This window comes from Heteronotia binoei, chromosome 21 (genome assembly GCF_032191835.1).
Source record: "Heteronotia binoei isolate CCM8104 ecotype False Entrance Well chromosome 21, APGP_CSIRO_Hbin_v1, whole genome shotgun sequence".
In the NCBI taxonomy this organism is placed as follows: Eukaryota; Metazoa; Chordata; class Lepidosauria; order Squamata; family Gekkonidae; genus Heteronotia; species Heteronotia binoei.
In genome coordinates, this window is record NC_083243.1 from 94,917,816 (window position 1) to 94,935,766 (window position 17,951).

General features: G+C 45.6%; 1 protein-coding gene across 1 annotated transcript in view; it reads right to left on the reverse strand.

Moving 5' to 3' along the window:
* The window catches only part of CSTPP1 (centriolar satellite-associated tubulin polyglutamylase complex regulator 1), a 299,503-nt gene that overhangs the window by 22,062 nt on the left and 259,490 nt on the right, over nt 1–17,951 (reverse strand). Inside the window, exons 4-6 of the mRNA XM_060261685.1 lie at nt 17,142–17,226; nt 6,300–6,385; nt 2,994–3,189 (exon numbers count right to left, since the gene is read on the reverse strand). Coding sequence (XP_060117668.1) covers nt 2,994–3,189; nt 6,300–6,385; nt 17,142–17,226 — 367 coding nt within the window. The remainder of the gene's footprint in view (nt 1–2,993; nt 3,190–6,299; nt 6,386–17,141; nt 17,227–17,951) is intronic.

The window sequence follows — 17,951 nt, forward strand, 5'->3', positions numbered from 1 at the left end:
ATCTGAGCAAAATCTATTTTGTAGCCTTCCGCTACGATGGAAAGCGCCCACCTGTCCGTAGTGATGGACTCCCCGGCTGACAGGAATGGGCGGAGGCGGACAGACGAAGGGGAAGAGGGGACAGTGATGCGTGCAGCCAGAAAGTCAAAGGCCCTGCTTTTCAGGGCGAGTGCCCTTGGACTTGACAGTGGTCTGTGCTGAAGCACAACGGTTTCTGTTGTTCTCCCTGTATGGGGACCTACTCTCAGGTTGAGCAGAGCGAGGTCTCCCCTGCTGTTCTGGGGAGAACTTTTGGTACGGCTTCTTTGCCCAAGGCTTGTGTCACTGTCTCTGTTTTACAGCTCTGGAAGATGCCGGTACGCCCAGGTTCCTGGAAGTTTTTATACTTTTATCCATTTCCTAGAGCGCATTGTCATGGTAGAGCTGAACAGGCCTTCGCCCTCGAAGGGCAGATCTTCAACGAAGGCCCTGGTGTCCTGCTGGAGAGCCGTGGATTTGAGCCAGAAGTGGCGGCGGAGGCAGACGGCAGAAGTTATGGTCCTTGCTGAGACGTCGACCATGTGCTTTGCTGCAGCCAGTTGTTGTTTGGCTACAGCAAAGCCTCCCTTCTGCAAATTCTTTGCAGCTGACCTCTTCTCCTCACTCAGGGAAGACAGGAGGGGGTAAGTTGTTCCTACACTGACTATTGGTATCTAGCCATGCATGCGGCATAGTTAGATACCTTTACTCCCAGCGCCCCAGCAGAGTAGAATTTCCTCCCGACATTATCCAGCTTCTTTCCCTCTTCGTCTGGTGGAGAGGAGTGCGTCTTGCGGGCCTTCGACGAGGAGGAAACAACCACCGAATTTGACTTCGGGTGTATAAAGAGGAACTCAGCCCCGGACTCTTGGACACGGTACATATGGTCCAACCTTCTCGATGACATGGGTGTAGAAGCAGGCTTCACCCAGGGCTCCTTCACCACCTGTAGGATGACCTTCGTCACCGGCAGGGCAACTGCTGTAGACGTATCCCGCTGCATGATGTCAAACACGTTATCGTCTACAACGGGTTGCGGCTGTGTCACTGGAAGTGAGAGTGCCATCTTCTTCACCAGGTCCCGTACGACTTCAGATCCTCCGATGGTGAGATGGGAAGATCCTCAGCCATATGAGACACTGGTGAAGGTTCCAAAGCCCGGTTCGGATCGTCGGTACCGACCTCGGAGTCCGACAATGAAGACTCTCTGCGTAGAGAATGTTCTGAGAGCACCGGTGTTGACTCTCTGGTGGGTGACCGGATCGACACCGACGACCGAGGTTGGACTTCCTCCACTACCATGCTGTGTCTGTCAGGCGGGACAGAGATCGATGCCGAAGGGCACTGTCTAGAGTGTTGAGACAGCCCTGGACATATGGGACGCCTCGGACTGCTGGTCCCAGTCTGCGAACTTGCGAGGAGGGTACCATTGGTACGGTGGGTAGGGATAAGTGTAAGGCCATTGGCGCTGCTCCCATGGTGGAATCGGTGGGAAGCGACGAGCTACTGTAGTCGGTTCCAGCTCTCGCCTGATCCATCGGTGCCGAGTCGCTCTCACTGCGATGCCTGGACCCTGAAGAGAGGGAACACTGAGTCAGGTCGATCTCTTGCGCCGATGCTGATAGGCGCAGCTGCGAAGCACTGCCTCTTGACACTGAAGGGCTACGACGTGGGGGTGGCAAGATCTTCCTCAGTGGAGCTGTCGATGTCAAAGCGTCATGCAAAGGTGAAGGAGTGTGGGATGGTCTCTTCTTCCGCTTCTTCTTTGATTTCACCTTCGGCACGGATGATCGGGTCCCCAAGTCATCCCGACGCTTTTTAGCAGGGGTTTCCACTGACCCTTCAGAAGGCCGTTTCGTGGAATGCCCACGCTCGATCGGCATCTCGGTCCTGATCGGCAAAGCCTAAGCCGATGTGACCGTCGGGGCCGTGGCCTCACCCATCGGTACTGACGGGCCCGATGCCATCTTCTGAGGACGAAGTGCTGACTCGACCAAAGCCACTGAAAGCTTCGCCGCTCGATTCTTACGAGTTTGCTTGGAGAAACTCAGACAGTGTGTGCAAGAATCGATGCGATGTCCCTTGCCCATACAGAGGAGACAGAGGGAATGGCCGTTGGGGGTGGCAATCTTCTTCCCATAGGAGCGGCACCTCTTAAAAAAACCCGTCTTTCCATAGATGCCCAGGAAACAAACCCACCCAGAAAAGTCTTTGAGGAGGAAAACACGGGGGGGAAACAGAGCCCCGAAGGGCAAGTCCAACAAACTTTTTTTAAACAACACTATCTAACAACTAACTACACTAAGAAAATAACAAACGGGCTATATATAACAGGAAAAAAGCAATCTAAGATTACTTTACCGACCGGGGACATGAAAGAAGATCCTCTCCGCGCAGCGGTCAGAAAGGAACCGGCGGGATCCTTGCGTTGGCGCCAGCGAGCATGCGCACTGGGACGCCTGCGCATGCCCGTTGGTGCCGAGTGCGAAAAAATCCCGGGCTTTTTAGGTACCGATTTGGGGATCGGCAGGCGCTCTATCCCATGAGTGTGAAGCACAGAGACCACAAAGAAGATTAAACTATTTTCTCTATCCAAAAGCAAAAATCACTAAATACCTTCTAAGAAGACCAATATGAATAAGACCATGTCTTTTGTGTTCTTTAGCACTTTTCATCAGGCTGGATGTTTAAAGGGAAATGAGTGAGGCCTCTTAGGCCATGATCTTAAGGCTGCTTTGTCAGCATCCAGCCTGAGAGTTATGGAGAAGCTGAAAACTTGGACACTGTGTTGCACTCCTTTGGTTGGTTTTAATAAAAGGCAGTATGTGGCTATTGTTCATTTAATTTTACTAAGGAACTGTGTACCTACCTACTTTGTATTTCCCCACCTGGGTTACTCATGTGACTGAGCATTTGGACTGAGTAAACCCACCGCCACCACCCTTCCAAGGCAGCCCACCAGACCCAGGTCTTACCTGTATTTGGACCTGTCACAGAGAGACTCAAGGCACTGGTAAAATGCAGAGGCATCCACCCCATCAAGTGGGCTGCAGTCACTTAGAGTCTGGCGGGGACGATGCTGCCCTGAAGATGATGTGGGCACAATGACAGTGTTGGGACTTTTGCCAGTCAGGAGATCTTGATAGATGGCAGCCACACTTTCAAGGAACTCTGAAATAATGGTGTGATGGCTTAGAAATTGTAGTTCAACATGAGTCAGCCTATCAGGCTGAAGGCAGCATCAGGAACTGATGTCATGTCTGCAATACTTTCAGGAGGATGGATGGCAACAACACAGCAATTCCCTGACTGCTCACAGTATATGTAAGGAGGTGCCCTCCTAATTCCTCAGTGTTCCCATGATATACTAATTAACTTCTTAAAGAGGGAAGCCATGGAAGAAGCACAAAAACTGGTATCAACTAAGCAGCCCAGAGTAAAATCCCATGAAATACTTTTTTTTTTAATTAAAAATGCCTAAAGCAGGCATTTTTGCAGCTCTGCAACAGCAAACAAGTTACTGTAGTTCATGAGCCATCAGTTGGAGACCTGTCATCTAGTATTTGGGGAGAAGGGTCAACCTTGTTTGGGCAGGGCATTAATTAGATGCCTCTTAGTCCCTTCCAACTTTGATTCTACAAAGTAGAGTGAAAGTGAAAGCCACCCAATCAGACTACTTTCTTTGCTGTGAAAGCCTCCCCTTTCACATAAACTGAAACCATCCAAGTTACAAGCAGGCTGTTTGGAATTGCTGAAGGAGCCAAGGGAGGTGGGTTAGACAGACTCTAGTTTACAGTCCAGCATGCCTCAGCACAACTCCAAAGTAAACACAACATGGGGCCTGAAGGGAAAACTGAGGGAGATGTTGGCCAACAGCACTCCCCTTCCAGGCTGTAGACCTTCCTTGCTGTTTACTCTCAGAGCCTAAATTTAAACCAGTTTGTTTATGGACCTGGTTAGCCATTTACAGATAGAGGCAGATTGCACTGTGAGTGGTTTGTCAGCATGTGGGCTGGTGGGCTAGCCTAAGAAAGAGGCTGGGTATGGATGAGAATGGACATAATGTACTGTAGTATGTGCCTGCAGAACTCTATGCAAACAGGAAAAACTGCTTGATTATATGCATGCAAGGGGTTGGTAATAATTTAGGGTTATTCTGAGGCTCCATGGTTCATATGACCCTGATGGTCTATCTGCCTGCTTGCCCAAGAACAGCACACTAAACCATTCACATAGATGGCAAGACTGTGAAGGGAAATGAGTCCTCCAAAGGGGATTATTATCTGTTAATGCTGTTGGATTCCCTTGTTAGACCCAGAGGCAAGGAACAGACAAGTGAAGTTCAAGATCTTTATTCCAGCATCATAGGCAGGTACAAGTGTTGCCGGAACTGGCTCTCCCGCCGGTTTCCTGCTCTTATAACCCCTTGCCTTGACCATTACAATTCAAGCCAAGCACACCAAGCTGCAGCGGGGATTTTGTGCGGGTTCCCTCCTACTCTATCATCACCCCAGGTGCTTGTTATCTACCCCCTTGGTCACATCTCCACCAGCTCTCTTGACCTTGGTTGCATAGTAACGTGCGAGTTCCCAGACATGCCACCCTCCCTCTAGATAAGCTAGGGGTCCCAATCCCCCCGCTTTAGCGGGAGACTTCTGGGTTCCCAGCTTAATCTCCCGGTCTTCAAAAATTGAGAACCGGGGGGGTGGGGGGGTGGAGGGGGGGAGAACATACCTATAGAGCTCCTGAGCAGTTTGTAAAATCCCTGTCCCTTTAAGGCTGGGCAGGAAGGAGGAAACAGGAAGGGCTTCGGAGAACGGCCCCTCCCTTCTTTGCTTTCGTTTTCACAGCAGGCACAGTTCTCCGGAAGAAGACCAAGTAAGTATTTGTGTGTGTGTGTGTGTGAGAGAGGGAGGGGGCAGGGAGGGGGATTCCCTCGTATGGAGGCCCTCCCCCCCTTTAGAAAGCGTGGGGGGGGGAGGGAAATGTCTACTGGGCACTCTATTATTCCCTATGGAGAATGATTCCCATAGGGAATAATAGGGAATTGATCCGTGGGTATTGGGGGCTCTGGGGGGGCTATTTTTTGAGATAGAGGCACCAGATTTTTAGTATAGCATCTAGTGCCTCTCCCCAAAATACCCCCCAAGTTTCAAAACGATTGGACCAGAGGGTCCAATTCTATGAGCCCCAAAAGATGGTGCCCCTATCCTTAATTATTTCCTATGGAAGAAAGGCATTTAAAAAGGTGAGCTGTCCCTTTAAATGTGATGGCCAGAACTCCCTTGGAGTTCAATTATGCTTGTCACACCCTTGTTCCTGGCTCCACCCCCAGTGTCTCCTGGCTCCACCCCCAAAGTCTCCTGGCTCCGCCCCCAAAGTCCCCAGATTTTTCTTTAATTGGACTTGGCAACCCTAAGATAAGCAGCGGGGATGCTTCAAAGCAATCTGCTAGCATAGCAAGTACAAGCGTTAGAATTGTATAACTGTTAGCAATTTGGATACGTATGACAAGAGGAACAAAAAAGAGTGACTCTTGACATCCCTCCCTGTCCAGAAAACACCACCAACAACAGAGAGCCATTTTGGGAATCAACCAGAACAAGCTACTTGGCTGATGGTTTTCTCTCTCTCAGAAGGGAGGCATTTCCCACACTATTATCAGTGATAAAGCCTCTCCTTTCAGCCTTTATCTTACCAAAATAATACTGGAATCCTCACTTAGCTCCTAACTTGCCCTCTTCCCAGGAAATAATTATTCTGTTTGCCAAAAATAAAGCATATGGGCTGCTTCAAACACAGTGCATTTCCTACATTGAAACCCCAACTGGGAAGAAAAAGATGTGAAAACTAAGTGTGTTGATCATACACTAATTTCTTTCTGGTGTACTGGAAAGTTGCAACTATCCATACCTTATTGACACACGTGAATGTTATGACGCAGATATACTTGCGATATTCACTCATGCTGGGCCATGTGCAGTTTTCATGTTTGAAATGGCCCTCAGACTCAGCTGTATCTAATAGGATTTGCTCTCATATACTGCCAGAAGGATCCATATAGTGCAGGGGTGGCCTACGGTTGCTCTCCAGATGTTTTTTCCCCACAACTCCTATCAGCCCCAGCCATCAGCCATGCTGGCTGGGGCTGATGGGAGTTGTAAGCAAAAAACATTTGGAGAGCTACAGTTGGCTACCCCTGATATAGTGGGTTACACCCAGTCCTTTTGCTTCTGTTGTAGTTCAGTGGTAGCAAACAAGAGAATGGGAGGTGGGCTCACCAGAGTAGTAAAACTGGACCTGGAAAGCGAACAGGAAGTCTGAAAAAGACATCAAGCAGTCCATCGCATCATCCATTAGCACAATCCTGAAACCAAGAAGAAGGGATAGAGAGCTTGCTATAGCAGGTAACCTAGACTGGAAAAAGGGTTATGATGAAGGTGAACAAGGGATACTCACAGTTGCAAAAGGGATTCCCTAAATGGACTCACAATTTGTCCTCTGTCTGCTAATTTATATTTCAAATCAAACCCATGGTCTACCATATGTATTGGGCCTATATGATTTTATGAAATGTGAAAGGATCCAAAGAACTCTGTGAAAATCAAAGGGAAAGCTGGATTGCTCCCCAGAGACAGAATGATTTCAGGGAGGAGTTAGGGTTGTCAGGACCAACTCAGGAAATATCTGGGGACTTGGAGGTGGAGCCAGGAGCAAGGTTGTAATAAGCACGATTGAATTCCAAATGGAGTTGTGGCCATCAGATTTAAAGAAATCATGCACCTTTTAAATACCTTCACTCCACTGGAAATAATGGAGAACAGGGGCACCTTTATTGGGGCTCATAGAATTGGACCCCCTGATCCAATCTTTTTGAAACTTGGAGGTTCTTTTGAGGAGAGGTACCAGATGCTATGCCTCTTACCTCAAAACACACACTCCCAGATACTCATGGATCAATTCTCTATTATACCTTATGGGGACCAGTCTTCATAGGGTATAATAGAGTGCCTAGCAGACCTCCCCCCACCCCAGCTTTCTGATACCCCTGAAGTGTGGGGAGGGCCTCAAAACCAGGGGATCTCCTGCCCCCAACTGGGAATTACAACCCTAGGAAGGGTGCTCTAAAACTTATATCTTATAAGGTAGCACCCATAGGTAGCAATAGGAAAGTGCTTCTCCATTGTGACTTTTGTAATCCCACGAGGATAAGCACTGACCAGAAAAACACTCTCTAACTTTCCCCAGTGCACTTCATACATAACAGCAGACTCCAAAACAATCTAGTTATTTAAACAATTTTGCTTTATTTATGAAGAAACTGTTGTATGAAACCCAAGTTTAGAAAAGACTATAGCTTAATCATAAATGATGCAATGCAATCTGCACTCTTTTCTGGTGGTGATGGAAAGTGCCCTCAAGTCACAGTCAACTTATGGCAATGCTGTAGGGGTTTCAAGGCAAGACACAACCAGAGAAGGTTACCACTGCCTCAGATTACCATCCATATAGAATATCCAGCAAGCCGTGTATTTGTTTCACTTTGATTTCTAATCACATATTTTTACCTTTAATTCCCTATGAATAAATATATGTTTTGGTTTGGGTCAAATTGACCTTGACCCTTGCTTGAATCCCACACTGAGTTATAAAACTATAGCCAGTGTCAAATAGAGTTTAGATGGGCCTTGAGCTAAGTATTGCCAAGTCAAATAAGTTCTCTCTGTCTGGTTCCTAAATATGCCTGGTTTTGTATTCCAGCTTTTAAGGCAAAATATATGCTTTGGTTAAGGCAATGTTTATTATTTAGGTCACTGGCACCAATTATGGTGACTCACATTGTCCTTCTCAATTCACATAAAAATATTTCCCTCAGGGATGTGCCTGGATAGAAAGAAACCCTGTCAGGGCACTTGCCGTTCCATTATGTTCTTTCCACCCATTGTGAACCACAACAGGCACACTGGGTGCAAACTCATTTTGCCTACCAAAGCAAGGAGATAAAAGAAGCAGCAAACACTCTCAATAAAACTGGCAAAAGCTTCCCAATATTTATCAGTGTGTTTGGGTGAGTTATACAGGGAGTGAGCAGCAACCTCTGCCTTCCTAGCAGGACCTCAGTTTAAAGGAGAGAATGATGATTCCCTCACAGTCATCACAGGATTTGTTGGCTCTGGGCTACTGCGGCTCACTGAAGAGGTTCCAGGCAAAGACAGAGCCGGAAGAGATACAGGACCCGTCTCAGGGAGACGCCTCCTTCCCTGCCACTCTGACCAGCTCAGTTCACTGAGGCAAATTCAAGCATGCAGAGCAGCTTGAATTAATTATTGCAAAGAAGAAAGACTAAAGCTAAGAGGGTCCCCCAGGAGAAAAGCCACTATTTAAAACAAAACCCTTTGAAGATGTCAAAGTGCTTCTACTTTATTTATTATGTCCCCCAAACCTCCTCCTCGTCCTGCTGTCTAGAATAGCAGTAGCTCCAGTTCTTAATTCCCACTAATAAGCACGTTATGGGGATTGGCAGTGGTCACAGCAACAAGGATATGGCTTTCAAGCTGGCAGATGGAGTATCTTTATCTCCCGGGCAATAGAGCACATCCCACAGCATCCCTCTTCAGACCTTGAAAATATTACAGGCTGAAAGCTCGATCCCTTTTTGTGCCCTGGACAGCCTCCAGGAGGCATCAAAGGAGAGGTATGAAGGCTGCTTGCCAGTACAGTCCTGCTCTCGGGAGGAGGGGACAGTCAAGAAAAGCAGAGTGCAAAGGGACTTCTGAGATTTCTATGCAATCTTGTTCCTTTGCCTGGGGAGAGTCAGGGCCCCAACCCTTGATGGAACAACCTGCCATTCCCCTCCCCCAAATTCTAAAAGTACTGTGAGGGAGTGAAAGTAGCTTGAAGCTATTCTGAGATATTTTTTAGATGCTAAATTATGTGAAGACAACAAAGCTACACAAGAAGATTCTTTTCTGCTGGGGAATTACCTAGATGGAAGCAGGTGCACTCTGGTGCTGGGTTACTGACTTGAGTCAGCCAAAGCACCTGTGCTCCAGAGAAGCAAAGAATGGGTAACTCAGAAGCAATTACTCAATTGGCCAGCAAACAACTAATTGATTTCTGCTGAAGCTACTAGAACAGTACTGCATGCCTCTCCTGACAGGCTGGATGTGAGGCCAATCTGAGCAGTGTAGGGTCTGCAAACAAGGGACACAGCCCTGATTTAAGGCCAAGTATTAGAACTGGAAGATAAACAGGCATAGAGTCTTCAGAAAGCAGGTATTCAGCTGCAGTGGAAGGGAGACACAACAGCTCTTCCTTTACCTTCTGCTTTTTCAAATTGCACCATAAATACATAGTTATATGGCCCATGTTATATGTCAGCATGATGCTTAGCATACTCTGGGCATTCATTTAGAAAAAATAATGAGGAAAACTAAGGAAACATGGGTAGAAAAGCAGTGCTACATGCTGGAAATATGTTCCACGGGGGGTTGAAAAGTCGGAATGTTGCCTTTTCTGCTGTCAACCAACTCACTGACATGGTTTATCCCTTCCACTCTTGTGTAAATTTCTGTCCTCTCTGCCTTCATGTTTCTGCCTAACTCAATCACTCCAGGAGCACAACAGGCAAATGTGAGTCACTGCACAACAATCCAGCATATGTGTTTCAGGGATGAAAAATGGAAACTCCCTGGCATACACCTTGCGTTGGGATCATGGAGGAAAGTGACACACACTGCTAATCTGCAAGATGTCATTACTCTCATTATAAAGGCCAGAATCTGCTCAGCTCCTTTGAATAGTTGGAGGAAGGGTTAGGAGGTACTGCTAAAGCTGCTGTGCCAACATGGGAATTTAGGAAATGGCCTGATTCTAAGTGACTGTCTCTTTCACATGTCTTGGGACGGGCTGGCTTCTTTAACAATTCAGAGGGACTAAAGCAGGGGTATCGAACTCATTTGTCATGAGTGCTGGATCTGACATAAATGAGACCTTGTTGGACTAGTTCCGCAGGGCCTGTAAGACCCACCTCTATAAACTAGCCTTCAACCAATGATAAACTAGGAAATGCCTCTAAAAAATTGCTCTTGGTTACTGAATTTTATGGAATTATTGAAGATCGAATGTTTTAGCACCATTGTAATTTGTCACCATTGTAATTTGTAAATTTTAACTTGTAATTTGTCTTAACTTGGATTTTATTTGCAATTTATGTAATCTGATTGGTCTTAAAGATGTAATCTGATGTATAATGTATTTTATGTTGTAAGCCGCCCTGAGCCTGCTTTGGCGGGGAGGGCGGGATAGAAATTAAAAGTTATTATTATTATTATTATGTGTGTACTTGGGGCTGCCCAGGTGGGAACACATACAGCCAGCGCTGCAAGAACTGCACTGGCTGCCAATAATACACTGGATTCGCTACAAGGTGCTGGTTATTACCTTTAAAGCCCTTTATGGCTGAGGACCTGCTTACCTGAGGGACTATTTGTCCCCACATGTTCCCCAGAGGGTACTAAGATCGGGAACTCAACATCTTTTAGCGATCCCCAGGCTGAGAGAGGCGAAGCTGACGGCTACCAGGGATCGTGCCTTCTCAGTAGCAGCCCCCTACCGGTAGAACCAGCTGCCGGAGGAGGTTAGAGCCTTGCGGGACCTCACCCAGTTCCACAAGGCCTGTAAGACCATACTCTTCTGGCTTGCTTTCGGTGACTTTGAGACTTGTAACAGAGGGAGGAATCCAGAGAATATTGATGTCATCGAACTTGAAAAACATCAGAATCGAACTTGAATAACATCACAAATGTGTTAGTCTCCTATTGTCTTATGATGATGGTTGTAAGCTGCCTGAGCCTGCCTCGGCAGAGAGGGCAGGGTATAAATTTAATAAAACCTAAACCTACCTATTTAAGATTAGATAGCAGAGATATAAATTTTATAAAGAACACAAACACATAAAAAACGTAAAACATGCTTAAAACGTTAGCACTCATTGGTCTTAAAGATGCTTTCTTTGTATTTCTCCCATGGGATCCAGGGAACTCTGGCTCTTTCCTTCCTTCCCCAGGAGACTGCGGGGGAGGAAGAGCCTCAGCCACTAGAAGGAAGAGAGGCTTGGCTCAGTAGCTCTGCTGTGCAATTGAGAGAGCCTGGCAAAGAAAGTTATTCCTCTCCCCCTTCCTCCCCAAGGTAGGAGCCTTAGCCAATGGAGAAAACAGAAGTTTTGTTCTATAGCTCCAGTGCAATTGAGCAAGCCTTGCAAAGCAAGCTGTTATGCAGAAGGAAGTAAGATATAGGGTGAAGAAAGCAGATGACAGCCATTTGCTCAGGAGCCTGATAGGAGCCCTCCGAGGGCCTGATTCAGCCCCCAAACTGCATGTTTGACACCCCTGGGCTAAAGGGTCCCAACACTCAACTGACACATAAGACACAGCACTGGAAGTAGGGATCCAGCCTCCAGGTGGCACCAGGGGATCCCCTGGAATTACAGCTCATCTCCAGTCTGCAATGAAAATGGATGCTTTGGAAGGTGCCTCTATGGCATTGTACTCCACTGAGGTCTCTGTCTTCCCCAGGCTTCACCCCCAAATCACCAGGAGTTTCCCAGCCTGGATCTGGCAACCCTGACCCTCCATCCCCTGACAGTGGCCATCCTAACTGGGAGGCAGAATGCTCCATTTCCATTTCATCACAACTCAATTCTGCCAATCAGCTGGGGGTGGTGGTGGTGACATCTGGGTCCACATTTTCTATTCTTTCTGAATAGCACCTGTGTCTGGGGGTGTGAGCTCTGTAGCATACTTCGTAGAGTGTTTAATATTAACAGAACCTAAGAATAACAAGCAGTCACAAGCCTTTGTTTCAAAATTAGATGCTGGATATAGAGTGCATATAGTTCTACTACAGGCCCATATATTGTGCCGCAAGCAAAAAAAACCAATCCCACTCCACAAATCAAAGCCTGTGTAAGTCACACAATACGGCACAGGATCAAAGTTTCTAAACTGCCTGTAGCCGATGCCTTGCAGAGAACATGCTGACACCTGTGGCAACTAGCCCAGTTCTCTCTGAAGGCACAATACAAAAACATCTCTACGGTATTTTTGCAAGGGAATGAAGCTCATGGCAATGGGGCATCCACATATTTATACATAGGTTTGCCCATTCATGTTCAAAGAAGGCTGACGTGCCAAAGAGGCATGTGGGTCTGAACTCTCCACACACTCCTAACTTTCAACATTTTTCTCAGCCAGGTTCATTCCTGATATAGAATTCTGGCTTAGAGAAAACTGCTTGGTAAGAGACTGTAGGGGTTAAAGAAGGGGATGAAGTGTTTAACATCCCCCTAACACTGTCCCCTTTTCAAAGTGCACAACACCTATTGAGGGCAATCTCAAATTTAAAAATCATTGCCCAGCATTATTTGGACTCCCTCTGCACTGCTGTTGCCTCTTGCCTCTGTCCTAATACTGCATGATCTCTTTCAAGAGTTTGTTGCTATCAGTACATTGCAACAGTCCCTGAAAACCCCAGCTCTGTTGTGGAATCATCTCAGCTATGTAGCTATGGGATACCAAAAGGTCTGGCAGTTGATGAAGGATGCTAATCTATGATTTCACAATCTTCAGGGTTCATCAGTAGAGGCTGCCCCTAAGTGATAACCATTAATACAACCCACACCTAAAGCACCCAAACAGATGTCAGAGTCCTCTTGGAAGGTTACATGACAGGCATGGCCAGCTTCAGGAAACCTCACACACAACACAGACAGTTGAATGGAAAACTGACCCTCCCTAGACTGTCATTTCCCAGCTGATGTGACTAATGGGGTATTAGACAGAAGAGGGGGGGGGGAGGGAGAGAAGAATGCAGGTAAGGGTGTTTTAAGTCACAGATAAGGAAGGACACAGAAAGACAGATTAAGATTTAAAGCAGTATCAAGTAACCTCACTTGACTAGTTTAGTAGTTGCAAGCAGACTTAACAGAAGGAAGTGCTCAGAAGCCAGTGAGATCATCCCCACCTGAGCCTGGTTGCCTCAGACACACATCTCATTTTTCTCTCACACCTGCTGTCCCAAAGCCCCCAGTTTGTCTGTCTCCAAGGCACACACTCACAACAGAGGAGTTGTGCGAAGGTCACCCCTCAGCAGGGCCTCCAGTTTACAATGGCTTTGTAGATTAAATTCCTTGGCACAATTCTCCTCCTCCTCAAGTCTGACTTCAAACTAATCTTGTGTATTTGTTTAAATTTACAGCCCACTCTGTGAAGATGGTGGACTAATAATCTTATTTACTGCAGGTTTCCTAATTCATCCTTGCATTAGGTTTGTGAAGGAGGCTATTGCTCTCACTTCTGCAGAGCAGAGGCTAAGCTTAGTTACCTAGTGAGTTCACAGGATTTGAACCTGTATTTCACAGCCTAATATTTTATCCTTAGTTAAATCACACACCATTAAAGGTGGCATAGACTGACCATTTTTCTTTCTCTTGTGGGAATAATGGGCTAAATTGGTAGAGAAAACATATTCCTACAGCATAACACACTTTTTATTTGGTAGTATCTCTCTGGTCCTTAATAACTTTGCTGGGAGCCAAAATGGATATAATCCTTGTTGGCAAATTCATATGTTTAGCGGACATCTTGAATAATGGTTTTCAAACTGTATTGCAGGGAACCCTTCAATTCCTTGGAAGCTGATCAGAGATTTTTTTTTTTTTTAAATGAGAATATCAATAAAGGCAAACAAGCTTGAAATAGAGCATGCTCACCGCTACCAATCTTCCCCTGCAATATGTAGCATCCAGGGAATGTTGGGTAATAGTCTAGGACATGTTGCCAGTTTAGAGACACCCACAGGACCAGCTGGTTGCTGGAACATACCCCCCTCCAATCTTCTGCAATTTACATGTGCTCCACAGCAAACATTAAAAGTTACTGGCCTTCCTCCCTGCTTCTGGTGTTGTTTTTAAATGTGTTTTTATTGAACTGTTTTATAATTTTAAATAGTTTCAGAGGGTGGCCATGTTGGTCTGCAGTAGAAGACCCACAAGATGTTCAGGGGAGAAGCGCTTGAGAGTCAAACTCCATTTGTCAGACTCAAATCTGTTGCAATTTTAAGTGGAGTTTTAACGGTTCAAATGTTTAAATATCTTTATATGTACCACTTAGGGACCATGAATGGGTGACCAGAAATGTATACAGATTCCAAATTAGGCTGCACCTAGGGCCAGCTCGCCCATTAGGCAAATTAGGCATTTGCCTAGGGCGCTGGGAGGGGGCACAGAATTGGGCTCCCTTCCTCCTGGTGCCCAAGGCAAATGCCTAATTTCACACCCCTCCTGGCCCCACCTGCCCACTCCCTTTCCTTCCCCACACTGTAACTTGATCTCACTGAACCAGGAACAGGTAGAGCTGACACACCAGGCGAAGCTCAGCAAAAGCATTCTGGCCACAGCAGCCATCTAGTTTTCTAAGGTGACCGCAGGATTTTCAAGCTGCAAACCTGGCTTTTCCAGGAAAGTATAACTCACGCAAGACAGGAGAGATCTTAAGTCACCAGTCTTGTTGTTGCTCAGTCGCATAGTCGAATCCAACTCTGTGACTCCATGGACAAAGTTACGCCAGGCCCTCCTGTCTTCTACCTTCTTCAGAAGTCTGCTCAAATTCGTTTGTTACATCAGTAACACTGTCCAGCCATCTCATCTTTTGCCGTCACCTTCTTCTTTTGCCTTCTGTCTTTCCCAGCATCAGGATCTTCTCCAGTGAGTGCTCTGTTCTCATTTGGTGGCCAAAGTATTTGAGCTTCAGCTTCAGCATCTGACCTTCCAGGGAACAGTCTGGGTTGATTTCTCTTAGGATTGACTGATTTGATCTTCTTGCAGTCCAAGGGACTCTCAAGATTCTTCTCCAGCACCACAGCTCAAAAGCATCCATTCTTCTGCGTTCGGCCTTCCTTATGGTCCAACTCTCACAGTCACACATTACAACTGGGAATACCATCGCTTTGACTATACGGACTTTTGTTGGCGGAATGATGTCTCTACTTTTTATTATACTGCCCAGGTTTGCCATAGCTGTCCTCCCAAGGAGCAAACGTCTTTTAATTTCATGGGTACAGTCACCATCTGCAGTGATCTTGGATCCCAGAAATGTGAAGTCTGTCATGACTTCCATGTCTTCCCCTTCTATTTGCCAAGGTGTGATGGGGTCAGATGCCATGATCTTAGTTTTTTTGATGTTGAGTTTCAAGCCAGCTTTTGTGCTCTCCTCTTTCACCCTCAGCAAGAGGTTCTTTAGTCTGCCTTTCTGCTAACCCAGAGAACCTCTATATTGTCAGAGTTAAGCTTCAGCTTGTTTACTCTCATCTAGCCCATTTACTCTCATCCAGCTTGGTGACTCCAAGCACCAGTTCAGGACACCACCAGAATCCTTGGAATTAGGTGGCCATATTTCCTAAAAGACTTCTCCCAGTGGCTTTGAATAGATATTAAATAGCAAGATGGGGGTAAGATTGAACCCTGTGGAACCCCACAGGTCAATGGCTATGGGGCAGAGTAGGAATCTTTTCTAGTTCTTTTCTAGAGGACCTTCAAGTGGAACTAAATTAACCATCTCCTCTAAGTTGACTTTATTTTAACAAGTTGTGTTGTTTTTATTTCTGCTGTTGTTTTTATCATTTTTATTATAGCTGCCTTTAATGATTCCAATGTTTAAAAGCAAGATTTGCATGGTTTATAAGAGGGCTTCACACTGTTTTACTGTAGTCTGTTTTACTCATTTAAAAAAACTTATTTTACTCAAAGTAATTTTTTTCATTTATCTGATGCTTGCTGTCCTAAATTCTTTTCAAACAGAATGGTACATGGAATTCACTGTCACAGGAGGTGGCGGTAGCTATAAGCATAAACAGCTTCAAGAGGGATTGGATAAACATATGTAGCAGAGGTCCATCAGAGGCTATTAGCCACAGTGTATTGTTGGAACTCTCTGTCCGAGGCAGTGATGCTCTGTATTCTTGGTGCTTGGGGGGGGGGGGGACATTGGGAGGGCTTCTAATGTCCTGGCCCCAGTGATGGACCTTCTGATGTTGGACTGGATAGGCCATTGCCTGATCCAACATGGTTTCTCTTATGTTCTTATGGTAGTATAAAACTCTTATAAATGAATATCAGTCTGGGTTCTGCATGGGCAAAGGACCAAGACTGCCTTAGTTGTCCTATGAATTATTCTTTGTCTGAAAATGATGTATACATATTAGTATATTCTTTGTGATCCTCTCAGAACTCAGCTTTGATACAATGACTACAACAGCAATGGTAATCACTTGTAGGATTTGGCAGGGACACAAGGCACACATAAAATGATCCAATAACTTCTATTAAACCCCTCCACCTGCCTGTAGTATAAAATCCTGTGGCAAAATCACATCACTTACCACAAAGTAGGAGGCAAGTAGCACCTTTAAGACCAACAAAATTTTATTCAGAATGTAAGCTTTCATATACATGCATACTTCTTCAGACGAGGGTACCCCATTCCCTCGTCTGAAGAAGTATACATGCATACGAAAGCTTACATTCTGAATAAAACTTTGTTGGTCTTAAAGGTACTACTTAACTCCTAATTTGTTCTACTGCGTCAGACCAACACGGCTGCCCACCTGGATCTATCACTTACCACAGATACTGTGCCTCTAACAGCCAGTTCAGTATTTAATTGTACTTTCTAAACCAGGATGGGAAAAACCCTACCCATGTTTCAATAACTATGTTTGTAGTTATTTGTAGAGTATTCATATTTACATGGCCAGAGATAGGTTTGCCTGAATTAAACACAGAAGCAGCAGTCAAGAGAGAATGAGAGCTTCAGCTCTGTGTTTATTGCTGGAAAAGCAGTCTACTGTAATGTACATGCACCCTTTATTTATTTATTTATTTAGATAATTTATATTCTGCCCTTTCCCAAATGGGCTCAGGGCGGATAACAACAGTTAGGAGTTCTGCACATATATTCTCCTGTTTAAATTTAGATACCTTTTGTACCCATTATAAAAGTATGAGGTGGCTCTAACTATAAGATATATTTAAAGTTTGGATCACGTGGAAATTCACAAAGACTCACCTTGCTGCTTTTTGAGTAAGCTCCATTGGAAAGTCAGGGCAAAGCAGCTGCAACAGACAGTGATACTCCTTGGCAGTCAGCAAGTCTGCATCAGAAAGAGAATGAAAGACTTAAGAAGATGATCATTCCCCTACCACTTGGCCTATGCATAAAATTTAGCTATTCTCAGTGTACATTCAGGAAACACTGTAGTTACACCTGATTTCATTTCATTTTTATCTGCACTACAGTGTCCAAGCTGTATGGGTGTCTTCCCAGCCCTTTCCCAGGAATCCTTTGTGTGCTAAGCTTCTGTTGACCTATGGCACCAGATACAACCTTTCCAGCATTAGGTATATAGCTGGGATCTCTGAATTCTGTGGATGGAAGAGGTGGCAAAGGAAGATGGAATGGTGGGAGTCCAGCTCCCAGAAGATTAACAAGTCCTCATTATACGTCTCTCTTCTGCCACTTTTCTATGTGGATAAGAAGAGTTATCTATGCGGTTCTCAAGGGAAGATACTGTTTGTTGCTTGCATAAATATTGTATGTGGGATAAATTCTCTAGCACAAACCCAGTATTCTAGTAACTGCTGTACAATGAGTGGAACCTGCTTTGCAGGGGTACCTGCGTAGGTATTGGTGGAAAGCAGCATCATGACAGATGAGTGGTGGGAGAGCTGCCAGCTGTACTGTGGGACTAGCTATCATTGTTGCTATATTTGTTTTTGTTTCTCACAGTATTGTTTTGCTTTCTAATTTGTTGCTGGAAGTGCAATGGATTGCAAACTCTGCTACATTAGCCTAAGTGCTGGTGTAGTGGTCATCTCC